The sequence below is a fragment of the Lemur catta genome, chromosome 19 (genome assembly GCF_020740605.2).
Source record: "Lemur catta isolate mLemCat1 chromosome 19, mLemCat1.pri, whole genome shotgun sequence".
NCBI classification, from domain to species: Eukaryota; Metazoa; Chordata; class Mammalia; order Primates; family Lemuridae; genus Lemur; species Lemur catta.
In genome coordinates, this window is record NC_059146.1 from 24,536,967 (window position 1) to 24,554,911 (window position 17,945).

A 17,945-nucleotide genomic window follows, 5' to 3' on the forward strand; every position below is an offset into this window, starting at 1 on the left:
TCCCACATCTAACTCTTTAAAACTCCCACACCTACCCTTGCTCAGGGAGAGAGTGCCTTCAGTGCACACATTCACCCTTCTCCATTCTTTGCCTGAAGAATAAAAAACCTGAATGCCTTACCAACAATTGGATGCTCTTTCTTTGCAGCTGATGTAAAGTAGGGAAAGACCACAGTTTTTTAGTAACAGAATTTCCTCAGGAAACTAAAAATAAAATTATCCTGTGATCCAGTATATACCCAAAGGTGTTAAAATGAGTATGCTGCAATTCACAATTGCAAAGATGTGGAAACAACCCAAGTGCCCATCAATACATGAGTGGATTAATAAAATATGGTATATGTATACCATGGAGTACTACTCAGCTGTAAGAAACAATGGTGATATAGCACCTCTTGTATTTTCCTGGATAGAGCTGGAACCCATTCTACTAAGTGAAGTATCCCAAGAATGGAAAAATAAGCACCACATGTACTCACCATCAAATTGGTTTCACTGATCATCACCTAAGAGCACATATAAGAATAACATTGATCGGGTGTCGATCAGATGGGGGGGAGGGGATATTAGATAGGTTAATTCTTAGCTTGTTCATCAATACTCAGGTATACAGAAATAACAGAGAGAAATTAGAAATTGACAGCAAGATGGGCTAATGTTACATTCGACTCTTCTATTTTATTCACTTGCTAAGGGATTTTTGGATCTCATACAGCTAATGTTAAAGTGAATCCGATTTGAGGAAATATTTACAGAATGGGAAATTGGTGACATGCAATGCAACCATGATTGACATGGCACAAAGATGCTGCAGGCAAAGATGGGTGATTTAGAAATTTCAAGTGCATGATATCTTAACACACTCAGTGTCCATACAGTATCAATAATAATAGCAAAAGGACAGTGTGCCAAAGACCAACTATTATGTTGTAGAATATTCTAGAACTGCCTTCTCACGTTTTGGTGAAAGATGTTCAAGTAAGAGGGAAAGCAGCTATAATAGTTCATTGGCTGCTTGAACAGCAAAGGGACTGAATATAGCACCTCCCAACTCACTGGATCACCAAGAAAGGACCCAAACACCTGTCTTATAGAAAGATTAGTTTCATATGGAAATGTTTTAGGATGGCTATTATTTAATAAAAACGTGAAAGACAAGTGTTGACGAGGATGTGGAGAAACTAAAACCCTTGCACACTATTGATGGGAATATAAAATGGTGCAGCCACTATGGAAAACAAAATGGAGGTGCCTCAGAAAATTAAAAATAGAACTACTGTATGATCCAGCCATCCCACCTCTGGGTATAGATCCAAAAAAAAAATTGAAAGCAATATTTCAAAGAGATATGTGCACTCCCGTGTTCATTGCAGCATTAATCACAATAGCTGAGAGATGCAACAACCCAAATGTCCAAGAACAGATGAATGGATAAAGAAAATGTGGTAATATAATGGAATATTATTCAGCCTTAAAAACTAAGGAAATTCTAGCATTTGCAACAGCATGGATGGACCTGGAAGACATTGCACTAAGTGAAATAAGCCAGACCCAGGACAAATATTGCATGATTTCTCTCATATGAGGCATGCGGAATAATCAAATGTATAGAGGTAGACAGTAGAATGGTGGTTACCAGGGGATGGGGAAGGGGGGGAATGAAGAGGTGGTGTTCAACGGAAATGAAGTTAGTTCCACAAGATAAGTTCCAGAGATCTGCTGTACAAAATGTGACTATAGTTAACAGTAAGGTATTGTGCACTTAAAAAGTTGTTAAGGGTAGATCTCATGTTAAGTGTTCTTACCTCGCACACATACCAAGAAAAAACACACAAGGAAACTTTTGGATGCGATGAACATATTTATTACCATGATCGTGGTGATGCTAACACAAGTGTGTACACATATGTCCAGACTCACTAAATTGTGTACATTCATTATTTGAAATTTTGTGTATACCAATTATACCTCAATAAAGCTGGGGGGAAAAGAAGAGAAAGAGAGGGAAAAAAGTAATGAAATTCTGTGCTCTGAGAATGGAAGTCTAATTTCTTACATGATCCCTGCTGTAAAGATTCAACTCCTGGGAAGAAGCTGGAGTGGCTGCATGTGAAATGTATGAGATACTGATGGGAATTCCCAAATGACTGTTATCCCAAAAGCCAATTGTCTTGCCGTCTTGACACGTTTGTAGATCCAAGATTTAGGGACAACCTTTCTCAAGTGATTGTAAGAAGCAACACATATGTGCAGAAATGTCAGAAATAAGTGCAGGCAACAATCATTTCCAAATACTTTGGTTTCTCCAAAGGTAACTTGGCTTTTTTAAAGCCTTGTGTAGGATTTTATTTCTTAAGCGCTTCTCATTTGATAGCTGTTGACATTTTTGACAGTCTTAGAAATAGGGCTTTCTTTTGCCATTTTTTCCCAAAGGAAATTCCATCTTCCTGATAAAAATAATAGAGACAAAATGACAGCCCATTTTCAACTTTTAGAAAAAGCAATTAAGAACACAATAGAATGTGTTTAAGAATTCATAATTGCCCTCAGTTTTCAGAGTTGGAAATGTAGGTGGCCATAAACCATAAATGCTGCGTTGCTTATTTCTTAGACCTTCAAAGCCACCTGCAGCCCATTAGGTAAATTATTTCTTAGACTTTCAAAGCCACCTGCAGCCCATTAGGTAAATCACCTAGAACTTCCTTGAGAACGGCAGCCCACAGGGAGGTTTCTGGAGCATACACAGGGACACTTGGGCTTCTCCAGGGGACTCTGCAGCGCTGGCTGAGAAGGCCTGGTAAGAACCAAGAGGTAGATAAATCAGCGACTGCTGCTGTGATCACTGATGACTGTCCTCATGCCAACAACTTGAAAGTCCCCACGTCGACTCTCCCTTGTCTGTAGTTAACATCAGTTGTTTTAAGTGTTGCTTTTTCTGTATTTCTTCCTATGCAAGGCTTAGCTTTGGAGCAGAGGGAGAGAGAGGCTGGAAGGATGGAGGAGGAGAAGAGGGAGAGATGGGGAGGAGGGAGGAGACATTGGCCGGTTCCCAGGGCTATAAAATCTTGGAGCTGAGCTTGTCGACCACCAGTCCTGGAAGGGAGGAGTATGGGCCGTCTGCTGACTTGGTTCTGCCTGCTTTGCGGTGTACTTGGTCTTCCATACGAAGGTGAGGAACAATGTGGCCATGCCTGGGGTTGGACATTTGCAGCATGAGTCTTGCAGCACCTCTGCTGCTATAAGTAATCAAACCTGAGATGCCGCGGTGGGTAAGCGTCACCCTTCCTTCGGGTACCCTAAGAAAGAAAAGGATGCTCTATCTTTCAGGTATATTTATGTAAAAACACAAAACAAAAAAGCCATGATCCATCGGTAAGCTTTAAAAAAATAAGAAAATTCAGCTATAACAACGAAAGAATGAGAATGTAAATTGGAAAATTCTGTTCACAGGAGTCGTGTTACTCGGTAACCGTGTGTCGTCCTTTAAGATATTTTAAATGCCTTCTGTAGAGGTTTTGAAAACAAAACTAATTTTTGTAAAGTCTGTTTTATTCTTCTACCAAAGTCATATTGCCTTTAACAATAATAAAGTGGTAATATAAAAAGAGACTTCCTGTTTGATGAGGACTCTGTGTGGTTGTGAAAGCATTTTTTTATGGAAGAGCCAAGAACAATGACCTTGCATGTATTTCTTTTAAACATTTTCCAGGACATCTTTGCATTAAAAAATAAATAAAACAGTGCTGATAAATGTTTTTTTTTAAAGGAAAAGGAAAAGATGCTCTCAATGTAACTGTGACCACTGCTTTTGCTGGGATTTTGACTTTACGCTCATTGGAAAATAACACTTTTTGACTTGGCCATAGGTTTGTTTTTTTTAAATCATACATCACTTTTGTACATACATTAAAAAAAAAAAAAAGAATATTGGCCAGGCGTGGTGGCTCATGCCCGCACTCTGGGAGGAAGAGGCGGGAGGATCACTTGAGGTCAGGAGTTCGAGACCAGCCTGAGCAAGAGCGAGACCCCATCTCTACTAAAAATAGAAACAATTAGCCAGGCATGGTGGTGTGCAACTGTAGTCCCAGCTATTAGGGAGGCTGAGGCAGGAGGATCACCTGGGCCCAGGAGTTTGAGGTTGCTATGAGCTAGGCTGACACCATGGCACCCTAGCCCAAGTGACAGAGTGAGACTCTGGCCTTAATCCTTTGAAATCCAAAAAAATATATATTTTTGAAGCATTTATGGAGTCACCCTATGAGCTATTTTATCTTTTATCATTTTTTAGCTGATCATGATGAGCCAGATCCTTATTTGTCCAATATTGCTTTTATTAAACTCATAAAATCTTGCGTCTTTCACAAGATGAGCAACTTGACTTTGCAGTCCGTTGGGGCTGCATTTGCATTGTACTTGCAACATCCCACCATTTGCAAGCAAGTGATCCCTCACGTGGATGGCAGAAAGAACTTCTAGTGTTAATCAGAGAGGGACATTTGAGTGGGAACTCACATTATAATTTTATAGCATGGATAATCACGTGCTATGATGCTGTTGCATTCGACACTTACCCGGTGGCACCTGTTCTTCTACAATCACAGCAGAAGGCTCCATTGTACTTGTTTGTATCTCTCCATCCATGAGATCAGGACTAGGATGATATCTAAAAACAAATCAAGGCTGGGTGCGGTGGCTCACGCCTGTAATCCTAGCACTCTGGGAGGCTGAGGAGGGTGGATCGCTCGAGGTCAGGAGTTTGAGACCAGTCTGAGCAAGAGCGAGACCCCGTCTCTACTAAAAATAGAAAGAAATTATCTGGCCAACTAAAATATATATACAGAAAAAAATTAGCCGGGCACGGTGGCGCATGCCTGTAGTCCCAGCTACTCGGGAGGCTAAGGCAGGAGGATTGCTTAAGCCCAGGAGTTTGAGGTTGCTGTGAGCTAGGCTGATGCCACAGCACTCACTCTAGCCTAGGCAACAAAGCGAGACTCTGTCTCAAAAAAAAAAAAAATCAATTTCCTAATAGTTTCACTATAAAATTCAGGCTGAATGAACTCAACAAATCTAGGAAGTAGATACAATTAAAATCCCCGTATTTCAGAAGAAGAACACAAGCTTAACTTCTGATGAGCCTGTGAATCTTGGAATTCCACCTTGGTTTATGTAGTCCAGAGCTCACCTTTTCAACCCCTCCTCTGGTTGGTACCCCAGAACCTAGCACTATACTGGGGACATAGCAGGCATTCAACACATATTTGTGGTCCACCTGAGCGGTTTTGGAGATCCCTGGCTGCGGAGGTCTTTGCTCATGTCCTGTAGTTTGGTTCTATTTTATTCCTTCCTTCAATACCACAGTATCACCATGTATTTCTCCAACTATGACCCAAAAGTGTGCCAATTTCAGCACCCCTCCTCCACACACACACAAAAAACCACCATGGGGACATGGGTTGACTTTTTCCCCCAGTAAATAAAAAGGTTGAAATGGGCATAAGCACCCCATATTTTCTCTAACCTTGGCTCTTAAAGTACCAGAGATATCATGACATGTACATAAGGATTTGATTAAATAACTTAGAAAATGAGTGAAAGTAATTTTGAGGTAAATATGTAGAATTATTATCTTGCTGTGCTTTCCTTTGACTTGTCACATGTCCGCATTATAATTGCCTGCGCTTTCTGTTATTAGCTATTAATCCAGTGATTACCAAACTTTGCAGCTTATTGGAATTACTGGAGCTCTTTTAAAAATTGTTCACCCGCAGATATTCTGATTTAATTGATTTGGGGTACAAGTTGGACATCAGGACTTTTTCTGTTTTTATTACTAATAGTAAGATATATATAACATAAAACTTACCGTTGTAACCATTTTTAAGTGTGCAGCTCAGTGGCATTAAGTACATTCACTTTGTTGTAGAACCATCTACAGACTGAAACTCCATACCCATTAAACAATAACTCCCATTCCTCCCTCCCTCCAGCCCCTAGAAATCACCATTTCACTTTTTTGTCTCTATGAATTTGGCTATTCTAGTTACCTCAAATAAATGAAATCATGCAAAATTTGTCCTTTTGTGTCTAGCTTATTTTACTTAGTCTATTGTCTTCAAGGTTCATCCATGCTGTGGCATGTACCAGAATTTCATTCCTTTTTAAGGCTAAATAATATCTCATTGTATGGATGTACCACATTTTGTTCACCCACTCATCTCACCATGGACATTTGGGTTGTTTCTGCGTTTTGGTTATTGTGAATAATGCTACTATGAACATCAGTGTACAAATGCTTGTTTGGGTCTCTGCTTTCAATTATTTTGTGTATATACCCAGAAGTAGAAGGCATCAAAATTTTTTAAATTTCAGCTGGTGATTCTAACATGCAGTAAAGTTTGTGCACCACTACGCTGGTACATTATGGGTATTCCTTGAGTAATATGCAACTAAGGTGAAAGTTTTTATTTCAGGCCACCATGGCAGCCTTGAGCATTCAGCTGAAAGATAAACTTGTGAAATGAATAAACATGAGTGAATAGCGAAACAGTCATTAATAAACAAAATATACACAGCAAATAGAAAATTACAGTCATTGCTCTTCTAGGTATAATATACAAAATTGATGAACTCGTTATGAACACAGATTTTATTGAGTTTTAATGCTTTAATATGAGATACAGTTGCAATTTGCATTATGTATGTGTTTTCTTAACCAAACAGGACATTCATAAATTTATTTGTCATTAAATTATGCTTTTGTATCTTACATAATTTTAATGGGTATTAAGCATCATACATCAGCTGCTATTTGGGAGCTGCTATTTCAGAGCAACACAATTTTTCATTCTGTATTTATTCCATAATTCATTCTATATTATATTTCATTCTAAAATTATGACTATTCATAAAGACTCAATTAAATGAACTTTATAACAAAGATTTAGTATTTAATTAAGTACATGCTGATTTTAAATTAAATTGCCTTTCCATAAAATCACTCCTTGGGAATTATGCAAAATGGCAAAACAGAAAGTTCAAGTTCTAAGAAGGAGGAGGTAAATATTATAGGTTTAATGGCTTATAAAGGAACAATGGTTGAGAAGCAATGCTTTAAGGAAAAAAGTAAAGCTATCAGGCAGTTTCTCCCATTCCAGGAATATTAGAATATTCAACCTGGGAAGGACTTGACATCCTAATGGTCTCTCTCTGTTTTATAGCTGAGCAAACTGAGGGTAGATGGTTGGTAAGTGGTTGAGCCTGTGCTAGGATTTGGGTCTTTAGGTCCCACTGACCCATCCCCTCTAAGGGGGACTCAAATTGGTAATATCATAGAGCTTAGTTTTTCTTAACTCTGCCAGTAAGATGATGGAAATAATGCTTGCCTCACAAAATTGTTCCGTTAACTTAAATAAAACATAGTGCCCAGTACATAGAAGATGTGCAGGGCCCCAGATGTATCATCCTTATTTTTCCCTCCTGGGGAAGGGGTTCCATTTGGAAAGTGGCAATACCAAAGGCATGAATCTCTAATAGTTGAATTCAGGTATGAAGGAGAAGAGGTGATAAAAATAAAAAGCCTGTAATGTCCCATATCAGAAACACCAGTAAGCCTTCCGGAAGACCAGCCTGAATCTCATGGTACTAATGATGAAAATGTTGATGACAATATTTCAGTTGTTACAACATTGTTGGTAAGAATAGCAGCTGTAAGCTATCAAGTGCTTTCTTTGTCATAGGCATTATTCTAAGTATGATCCGTCTGTTCCTCATAACAATCCCAGGAAGTAGATACAATAATTGCCCTCATTTTGCTGAAGAGAATCTGAGGCACAGAGAGGTTGGATCATGTGCCCAAGGTCACATAGCTAGCAAGCGACAATTGAGATTTGAATTAAAGATCCTGAGAAAGATTTATTTCTGAGAAAGAAATATTTCTTTCCTGAGAAAGAAATATTTCTTTATCTACTGTCAATTTATGTTACAAATGTGTCCTCCTACTAGAATCCTTCATACTTGGCACTTTCCCATAGTTCTCTATATACCAGTGGTTCCTGTTAGTTCATCTTCCCTACACTGTAGTTCATGTTGTTAAAAATTCCCTACCCTTCCCCTCTTGTCAACCCTAAAACTATTTCCCATCTCTTAAAAATATGTTTCACATCATTGGCAAGTTACTCAAAATTTATAGGCAAATGCATAGCCATTAAGATCTTGCCTGTATTCTGATCTTAAAAAAGAGCAATTGAAGACTTGTGAATAATAAACAATCTATTAAATATTTATTATGATATGCCTTAGCACTTTCTTTCAGATTTCCTGTAACTTCAATATTTGTTGAATACCAAAGTCACCTTTAAATTCTGGAGCAATTTTTAATGGATGTAGTTTTCTGTGGTTTGTGAAAATCTTTTGCCAACTTGTATCTGTCTTCTACCTGGTAGCTGAGCAAACAATAATGATTATTGTAAGAATAGAAATCATTATCATTGCAATAAAATTGTTACCATATGCTAACTGCTTGCTAGGTGCCATGTATTGTGTAGGTTCCTTGACATATGTTTTCATTTAATCCTCACAACAAACCTATGAAGTCCAGCTGCAAAAACCCTTCTTTAACAGATGCTAAAACTAACTTAATCTCATTGTAAAAGCTAAGGACAGTCAAGTAAATGTTTGCTTCAAACTGTACCTTCCATATAGTACTAAAAAGAAATAGAATAAAGCAAAACAAAACAGAAAATGGTGAAATGGTAAAACATTTTCCTATTACAATATGGTTCATTTTGTAGAAAAATGTGGGGAAAATAAGCATTTATTTTGCCTCCAGAAATTTTTAAAAATAATTTTAATTGTTCCTATTCATCAATAATATTTGATAAGTACTGTTAAAACAAAAGGAAAATTAGAAGTAACCCACAATCACACTACTAAAAATAAGCACTATTGAATTTCAATGCATAACCTTCAAAATGTTATTATTATTACTGGAATAGAATCTGGGGAAATAATTACTTTTTTTCATTTTTTTCATTTTAAAGGCTAAATCTAATGACAAATGTTTGTTCAAAATTGTGTCTTTCAGATGATTTTCCACCAACTATAGGTGAGTTGATCAAAAAACTTTTATTAGAGTTTCTTTTTAAATTTTGCAATAAAATGTGAAATCATTGAATACTTCTTTTTCTGGTAAGAAATCGTATTTTTCATTAAAAACTACTATTTTATGTATTTATGTATAAAATAAGTAAAAGTACGTAAAGAAAGACAGAGAAAAATCATGATTTTACTGTCAATTTTACTGTTAATATTTGTGAGTGATTAAATAGTTCATTACATACAACTTCATAATGTAATCTTACTTTTGTAAAAATCTAACATTATAGAACACAATGAAATAGTGCTTTTTGCCACTTAAAAATGAAGTGCAAATTTTTCCATCTCTATTTATATGGTCACCTTTATTAATGTGTATATGATATCATAAAACTGTATTTTAATTTTAAATTCCTTTAGCAATTGATATTTTTAGTTGATTCATATTTTTTAACTAATACTAATCATGCTGGATGAGTATTCTTAATCTGAATGTCATTTCAACTAAAACCAGGAAAGCACAGAGTTATCTATTGCCATCAATACTACTTAACGTTATTTGGGGGGCTTCTAATATATGTGATGCTATAAAAGGAAAAAATCTATAAGCCTATTAAAAAAATGAAATATTATTTTATGATTGTGTGCTTTAAAATCCTTAGGAATACTAGTAAAAATTACTAGTTTTAATAACAGAATATGGCTATGTGGCTGAGTACAAGATAAACACACAACAGTCAGTAGTTTTTCTCTGTACTGGTAAGAACCAACTAGACATTGATGGACAAAGAAAACATTCTATTTAAGATCAATGACAAAAAAAAAACACTTTGGAATTAAATCAGTAAGAAAAGAATAGGATTTATATTAAGTAAATAAGAAAATCACATTGAAGAGTATAAAACAAGTTCTGAAAACGTGAAGATTGTGCCATGTTCTTGCATGGAAGACGTAATGCAATAACAATGTCACTTTTCCTCAAACTAACATTTTTACTTAATTCCATTTTATATAAGAGCCCATTTTAAAGTCTAAAAATAGTAAAATAAATGTTAGCTCCAAATTTTGTTTTTCAGACACTATAACTCATTTTGCAGAGGTCAAAGGTAAGTTGATCAAAAAACTTTTACTATTAAAGCATATTTTCTTTTAATTTTGTTTTTTTTTTTTGTAAAAATTGGGGAATTGGTGATTTTTTTCTGATAAAATTCTTCTTCCCCTTTAATAAAATGTAGTGTAAGTACCTTGTAAATAGATTTTAAAAAAAAACAACAGAGAAATTGGGCCAGGCATTGTGGCTCATGCCTATAATTCTAGCACTTTGGGAGGCCAAGGCAGGAGGATTGCTTGAGGCCACGAGTTCCACACCAGGCTGAGCAAGAGCAAGACCCCATCTCTACTCAAACTAGAAAAATTAGCCAGATGTAGTGGTGCATGCCTGTAGTTACAGCTACTCAGGAGGCTGAGGCAGAAGAATCGCTTGAGCCAGAAGTTTGATGTTGCAGTGAGCTATGATGATGCTACTGCACTCTAGCTCAGGCAACAGAGCAAGACTCTGTTTCAAAAAAAAACAGAGAAATAGAAGTCACCCTGACCTTTCACCAGCACCGAATGTTTCTACTCTTTAATTTCTGCCAATCTAAAGGGAATAGCAGATTTTAAAATTCATATAGAAAATATATCCAATAATAATTAGTAACATTATGAAATTAAATAGTGTTGGGGTAGACTAATAATTTGTTTCATCATATCTTTAAATATGCTATTAATAAAATATTATAATATAAACAGCATGTTATCAGCTTAGGGAGAGTCAAATAATAATAAGAAGAAACAATATTTTGTCATGCTTGCTGGCCCCAGAGCCTGCTCATTTTACCATCTTGCCATCCTACCTCTCTAATAATTTTAAGAAACTCTATGGATGGAATCTTAATATAAAAGGATCCCAGGATATATTAGAATTTAATATATGGTTTTAAATGTGTAGAGGTTTAAATGTACAAGTGGTTTGTTTTATAATCAATCTGTCATTATTCAATACCTGTTTGGACAAAATAAAGTTGCACTCTGCTCTTGCATCATATACAAAAGTAAATTCTTGCTTAATAAAAATTTATATGTAAAAGAAACAAAATCATTTAAGATGAAAATATAGGAAAATATGTGGATGGCATAAGGACCAAGAGATCTTTTAAAGCAAGGCAGGAATCATCTGTTATACAGGTAAACGCTTTTAAAGTGTGTAAATGCTTCATACTGATGAGAACTCAAGTAAGACAGCACAGTTGATAGGGAAGATGAATTGCTCTAGCCCTTTAAGAAACCAATTCCCATCCATGTTAAAACTTCGCAGATGCTTTGTCCTAGTAACCATGCTTTAGGGATAATTGTCTATGGAAACAAATGCTTCAGTATATAAGGGTTTAAATGCATGGAATGTTTACAGTGGGAAAAAATCTGAATGTGGAAAGTATTGAACAAATTGTGATGAATCCATATCACGGAACATGAGCCAGCATTAGAAGGGAGGTGTTGGAGCTACGAAAGTTACTTGAAAAGGTTTTCTATGATGTGTTAAGTTAGAAACTCAAGTTATGGGTATAAAGTATGGTTTATTTTGGGGGACAGCAAAAATCCACGTGTGTGTGTGTGTGTGTGTGTGTGTGTGCGTGCACACGTGTGTGTTCGATAGAGCCACAGGTAGTGGCTCTGATTTCTGACTGCACCAACCCCTAGGAGGAAAGTCAGTTTATCACCTCTCCACGAAGACTCCCAGAAACAGATGAAGAATTTTTGTTTTCTCTAGATGGCGAGTGTGTCTTTCCATTCCAGTATAAAAACCAAACATTCTACGACTGCATCAGGCTCAAGGCAAGACACAAGTGGTGCTCATTAAACGAGACTTACGGAGGATACTGGAAGTATTGCACCGCGGAAGGTGAGGATCTTGCCTCTGAATACCCCAAGGTGGTAACCTTGGCCTCTGAGGCTGAGATTTGGTGAGCTACACAAGAGGGTTCTGCAAATTGAATCTATAGCCAATTAAGTTGTGAAAACAAGGGATGTGCAATTTCTGACAGTAAGAAAATCACATGCCACCAAAGATATATTATGAGCACTTCAATTTCATGATCTTGAAAAGAAATCTTTTAGTAGAACATTACAGCGATACGGATCTCAGTCCTCCACCAGCATTGTTCTCATATGCCTTTGGTAGGACAGGGCAGAGCAGACGGTCTGAGTGGGAAGCAGAAGTGCAGGTGTGTGTGTGTGTGTGTGTGTGGTGAGGCGGAGGGGATGTGCAAAATGAAAAGGTTCCTTATTCTGACTGCTTTTTTCTTTTCTGCAGACTTTGCAAAATGTGCGTTTCCCTTTTGGTACAGACGCATGGTCTACTGGGCATGTACAGAAGATGGGAATGCATTTGGGCAAAAATGGTGTTCACTGACCAAGAATTTTAACCGGGACAGAATTTGGAAATATTGTGATTGATGGTGAGATTGGCTGGGGGACAGGGTGAAGAAGTGTAGTCATCCTCAATGGAAAGAACCTATAGCTTTTGTTGGCAGAGGAGGAGGTAAGATCCTCATTAAAAGGGTTTTATTCTGAGATGTGAATTGAAGGTGATTTGACTGTCAGTAACTTCAGGTTTTGATTAGGAATTATGGGGTTTTAACATGGAGACCTATATTCTAGCCCCAGCACTTTTTCTTGCTGTCTGTGTAAAATTGGGTCCTTAAAAAATGTGTATGAGGCCGGGCATGGTGGCTCACACCTATAATCCTAGCACTCCGGGAGGCTGAGGCAGGAGGATCGCTTGAGCTCACGAGTTTGGGACCAGCCTGAGCAAGAGCAAGACCCCATCTCTACTAAAAATAGAAAGAAATTAGCCAAACAACTAAAAATAGAAAAAATTAGCCAGGCATGGTGGCACGTGCCTGTAATCCCAGCTACCCAGGAGGCTGAGACAGGAGGATCACTTGAGCCCAGGAGTCTGAGGTTGCTGTGAGCAAGGCTGACACCACGGCACTCTAGCCTGGGCAACAGAGTGAGACTCTGTCTCAAAAAAAAAAAAAAAAAATGTGTATGGACTTCGGGTGATGTGTCAGTTGTAACAGATGTACTGCTCTGGTGGGGGGTGTTGATAATGGGGGAGGCTTGCCTGTGTGGTGACGGGGGTGTGTGGGAAATCTCTGTACCCTCTACGCACTTTTAAAATTGCTCTAAAAAAATAAAGTTTGTTAAAAATACATTCACATGTTTTGAAAACAGGTAAAAAGTGATAAGTGCCGGGGTACCTGAGCTGGGAATACAGGTGCTGATGAGGTAACATATTAGAGTGAAGTTCAAAGGGGCTGAGATACGAACCACATGAGAAAGCGTCACAGGCTGAAAGGAGCTGCGTGCATGTACAAGTCACAGGAAGGACACGGGGGCTGGTCCATGGGATGTCCGCTGGGAGCCAGAGGCCCGGCATGCTGGCAACTTAGGAGTTGGCTATTACGTCCAAAAAGAAGTCAGAGAGAAATGTTAAGGAAACAGGATCTAGATATAATCAGATTTAATTGCAAGGCATACTGCTTTGGCTCTGGGTGGAGAGTAAATGGGAAGAGGGACGGCCATGTGCTGAATTTGGTTAGGTTTCCCAAGAGCCCACATGGGCCATGGTAGTGACCCGGCATTGGCGGTGACTGGGGAGATGGACAAGAGTCCAAGTCTGAAGGCAAAGGGGGAAAAGTGGACAGAATACGGTGACTAAATATAATTGGGAGTGGGGAGGGAGGAGTTAAGGATGAATTCCCAGCTGTGGGGTGAGCCACGGCATGGCTTTTGTGACCCCATTCTGAGAAGCTACATTCTGGACAGGCAGCAAGCTGGGGGTGGCACTGTCGGGGGGAGGCTATGGTTCCATTTCTGCTTTTCCAAGTTTGAGGTATTTGTGGGACATCCACAGAGTGATGCGGGGAGGCAGCTTTATGATCAGTCGTGGAGCTCGGAGGAGATGTATCGGTCGAGGACACAATTATGGAAATCCTCGGGACACGAATGATATTTTAATTTTATCATCTTGTTTTCACTCTTTAACTACAAAAATTTTCCAAATATACCCAAACACGGAGAGGATAATATAAGAGCATGATGGATTCCCATGCACTAATTACCCAAGTTTAACCATCCACATTTGACATTTTTGCTTCAGCTAGACCTTTCCATTTTTTTTTTTTTTTTCCTGCTGGAGTATTTTAAAGGAAGTCTCAAGGTGATTTCACCAATCAATACTTCGAATGGTATTTGATACAAAACTATGAGTGCAATTTCTCCAGGAAAGTACAGCGTCAGGAGAGAAGAGGTCATAGAAACAGCCTTGAGTTACTCTGAACTTTATAGTTTATGGAGGAGAAGGAGTTCCAGAGTAAGAAGGGGAAACCAGGGAGAAAAGAAGACAGTAAGGAGCAGACAATATCATGCTTTTGAAGGAAAGAGGTATCTTCAGTAAAAAGAGGAGGATCAATGGTCTATAAGTGATGTGAAAGATCAAGTAAGATCTGTAAATATCCATAGTGTGTAATATATATATAATATATTGGTTGTAAGTTTATATCATCTATAATAGTTACAAGATGTCTATTGTGTTTGAACACATTAAATGTATTAAGCAGATCAATTTCCATAGAGTTGTGGGGATAAAAGCCAGAATGGAGTTATTTTCAGGGCTAACGGGCAGTAAAGAATTGCATGTAAAGTATGTAGCCTACTGTTTTCTGAAGTTTGGGTCTGAAAGAAATGAAAGTACAAGGCCAGTACTTAAGAAAGTAGAGGCCAGGTGCAGTGGGGTCAATCCTGTAATCCCAGGAATTTGAGAGGCTGAGGCGGGACGATTGTTTGAGGCCAGGAGTTCGAGACCAGCCTGGGCAACATAGTGAGACCCCGTTTCCACAGAAAAAGTTTAAAAAAAATTAGCCAGCCTTGGTGTTGTGTACTTGTAGTCCCAGCTACTCGGGAGGCTGAGGCAAGAGGATCACTTGAGCCCAGGAGTTTGAGGTTGCTGTGAGCTATGATGATGCCACTGCACTGTAGCCTAGGCAACAAAGTGACACCCTGTCTTAAAAAAGAAAAGAAAGAAAGAAAGAAAAAGAAAACTAGAAGAAAAAGGTGGCTGTTGAAGAAGACTATAGGTTCTACAGGAGAATGACCTTATATATAAGATATAGACAGATGATCAACAGATAGATACATAGATGTATAGATACAGATATAAACACACATGTATATGTTCACATGTAAGTACATGTGTACAGACATAGATGTATGTGTTTGTGCATGTGCCTAATGAGGAAGACAGCACCATATTGGACTCTGGGAAAAGAACCAGTGGAGAGGATGTGACTGTCGGATGGAAGACTCTGAGAAAGTGGGACAAGATGGGACAATCACCTGGCTGACGGAGTAGGGCCGTCTTTGGCAGGAATAGGTCTTCCATTGTTATAAAATGTGAGCAAAAGTGGGTGAGTACAGCTATAAGCAAATTTGTAGATTTTGGGGGATTAAAAGTTGAGAGAGTTTTTATTGTATTTTCTCCAGGGTTCGAGCAGGAAGCTCACAATGTGCTCAAATTGCTTAAACACAGGACATTGGAAACTACAAATTATGGTGCAGTGCCCAGAGACAGTGACAGCAAGACCTGAAGGATGAGGGGAAAGAGAAATTTCTAGAATTGGGGGGGGAGGTAAAATGGGGAGAGAAAGAGAGAAAGTGAGAGAGAGTAGGGGAGAGAGAGGGAGAGAGGAATGAGGGACAGAGGGAGGGTGGGGAGCGGAGAGAAAGAAAGGTGGGAAAGAGCTGCCTGGCAGAAGCTGTGGGCGGTGGAAGTGATCAGTCCGTGGCGTGGGGGACCAAGGAAATTAACATGTCAACCTCCTTCCCTCTAATCTGCCCAGTTCTGCCCACCGGCCAGAGGGAAGGGAGCTCAGAGCAGAACGAGAAGTGGTGGAAGGTGAGTCACAAGGTGCGTGCAGATGACACTCAGCACAGTTGGGGATCATGAGTTAATTATCATCGCAGACTAAATCGTGAGATTTCCACCACAGCATATGCTGCTCAAGGGATCGCACTGAGAAAGGAGATGTTCGCGTTTATTTCCAGGTGGGTGTTTCAGTGGGCGTGGTAGAACAGACGGCTGAGGACGGAGTATGTTCAAAAGAAAGATTATCATGATAAACATGGAATCTAAAGCATATAGAGAGGAAAGTAAAGATGAGAGTGAATAAAAAAAGAAGAAAGTACAGGCTGAACAGATTGGAAGCCCCAGCTGATTCTGACTTCTTCTTCCAGCTGCTCTGGCGTGGCGGAGGGAACAAGGACGAGATGACAGGCTGCAGAGTGCATGTCCCTGCTTCCTGATATCCGTGTCGTACCCAATAAAGAGTCTCCAGGCAAACACTGTCTTTCTGTTTTGGCTGAATCGAAGGATCCGATCTCTCAATCCCTAGCAGCCCCCAAATGTTGACCCAGAATTTTAGCCAGATTGTCCTTTCTCTTACTCCCAAAATATTTGCAGAATGAAATGGAGCTGCGCTTTTCTTGTCTCTGTGAAACTGATGCGCGGCAAAGGTGATGAATGCAAAAGTGTCTGTGTTTGCACAAACGTGGACCCGAACGGAGGTGGGAGGACTGTAGTGATGGATGAGTTGTCTTAAAATAAATTGGGTGTGCTGGTAATTGATGAGATGGTACCCACACAGCGACAGGAGGCTGTGTTCCCTAGAAGTGAGTAAAACGTTCCCTATTTTAAAATTTATTTGAAATTAAAAAGAGATACTCTGTCATTTTAACATATGAAAATAAACACTGAGGCCAGGTGCAGTGTGGTTCATGACTACAAATCCCAGCACTTTGGGAGGCCGAGGCAGAAGGATCGCTTGAAGCCACGAGTTTGAGACCCGTCTGGGCAACGTGGCAACATCCTGTATCTACAAAAAAATTTAACAATTAGGCATGGTGACGCACACCTGTGTTCCCAGCTACTTGGAGGCCGAGGTGAGAAAATTGCTTGAACCCAGGAGTTCGAGGTTACAGTGAGCTCTGATCGTGTCACTGCACTCCAGCCTGGGCGACAGAGTGAGACCCTGTCTCTCAATTAATTAATTAATTGAACACTCTCTCAGTTCCACTGTCCTAATTCCACACATCTGAGGTAACCACAGTGAAAAGTTTTCTATTTCCAGTTTCTAGCTACTAATAAAATCCTGATCTATATAACTAGCTTAAAGAAACAATAATTGTTATGGAGACTACTCTGAGCAAAAATAAGAAAATAAAAAAACAGAAAAAGAAGAAAACAGTAAGATTTGGGGTACACATAAGAATATCAAGATCAGTTTGGGACAACTAGAATCAATGATTCAATCTATTAAAATGAGAAAAGACTTTTAATACACACAACCCCTTTTAAATTGTGAGATCTAGCAGATCGTAGATTCCTCTCGCCTTTTACACGTGTTGGGGAAAGGAGAGCGCCAATTATCTTCTGATTTAATAGAGCAAACCCCAGACATTTATCCTGTGTAGGAATGCAGAGGTGTCGATTACAACCAGTGAATCAGATTAATGCAAAACAGTCAAAATGAGAGCTTTTCCCCAAAAAACAGAACACAGAACAGAGCAAAAATTTCTTAAGACTTTAGTATTCTAAAACATCTTTGTTCAAGTATTTCCAAGGCTTTCACAATGAACAAAACAAGTTGGTAATAGATATTAATGTGATCACAAGTCTCTCTATTACATAGTTAAAAGAGATCGATGTTCCTAGGAGTGTTCTCAATTAACAAGGAAGGAGCTATTGGGTATGA

General features: G+C 38.8%; 1 protein-coding gene and 1 long non-coding RNA gene across 3 annotated transcripts; both read left to right on the forward strand.

Annotated features, from left to right (window-relative positions):
* Positions 1-2,694: 2,694 nt before the first annotated feature.
* Positions 2,695-12,705, forward strand: BSPH1 (binder of sperm protein homolog 1). Of its 2 annotated transcripts, none has more exons than XM_045531290.1 (5): positions 2,695-2,797; positions 9,039-9,103; positions 10,170-10,199; positions 11,903-12,034; positions 12,446-12,705. In XM_045531290.1, the coding sequence occupies exons 2-5, from the start codon at positions 9,049-9,051 to the stop codon at positions 12,586-12,588; spliced, it is 360 nt and encodes a 119-aa protein (XP_045387246.1). In that variant the 5' UTR covers positions 2,695-2,797; positions 9,039-9,048; the 3' UTR covers positions 12,589-12,705. The 2 variants fall into 2 exon arrangements, with proteins under 2 accessions (XP_045387246.1, XP_045387245.1); XM_045531289.1 differs by lacking the exon at positions 2,695-2,797 and adding an exon at positions 2,806-3,169 and having other exon boundaries at positions 9,083-9,103.
* Positions 12,706-15,170: 2,465 nt separating this feature from the next.
* LOC123623883 lies at positions 15,171-16,534 on the forward strand. Its single transcript, XR_006730036.1, has 2 exons — positions 15,171-16,239; positions 16,429-16,534. It is a non-coding gene; the product is annotated as an uncharacterized LOC123623883 (long non-coding RNA).
* Positions 16,535-17,945: the final 1,411 nt, after the last annotated feature.

What these genes read in the sequence shown, in the direction of transcription:
- BSPH1 (XM_045531289.1), top strand. Translation starts at nt 3,109, where the DNA reads ATGGGCCGTCTGCTGACTTGGTTCTGCCTGCTTTGCGGTGTACTTGGT. An exon ending in ACTTGGTCTTCCATACGAAG is followed by an intron (nt 3,170 to 9,082) that starts GTGAGGAACAAT and finishes TGTGTCTTTCAG; the next exon opens with ATGATTTTCCACCAACTATA. An exon ending in GAAGTATTGCACCGCGGAAG is followed by an intron (nt 12,035 to 12,445) that starts GTGAGGATCTTG and finishes TCTTTTCTGCAG; the next exon opens with ACTTTGCAAAATGTGCGTTT.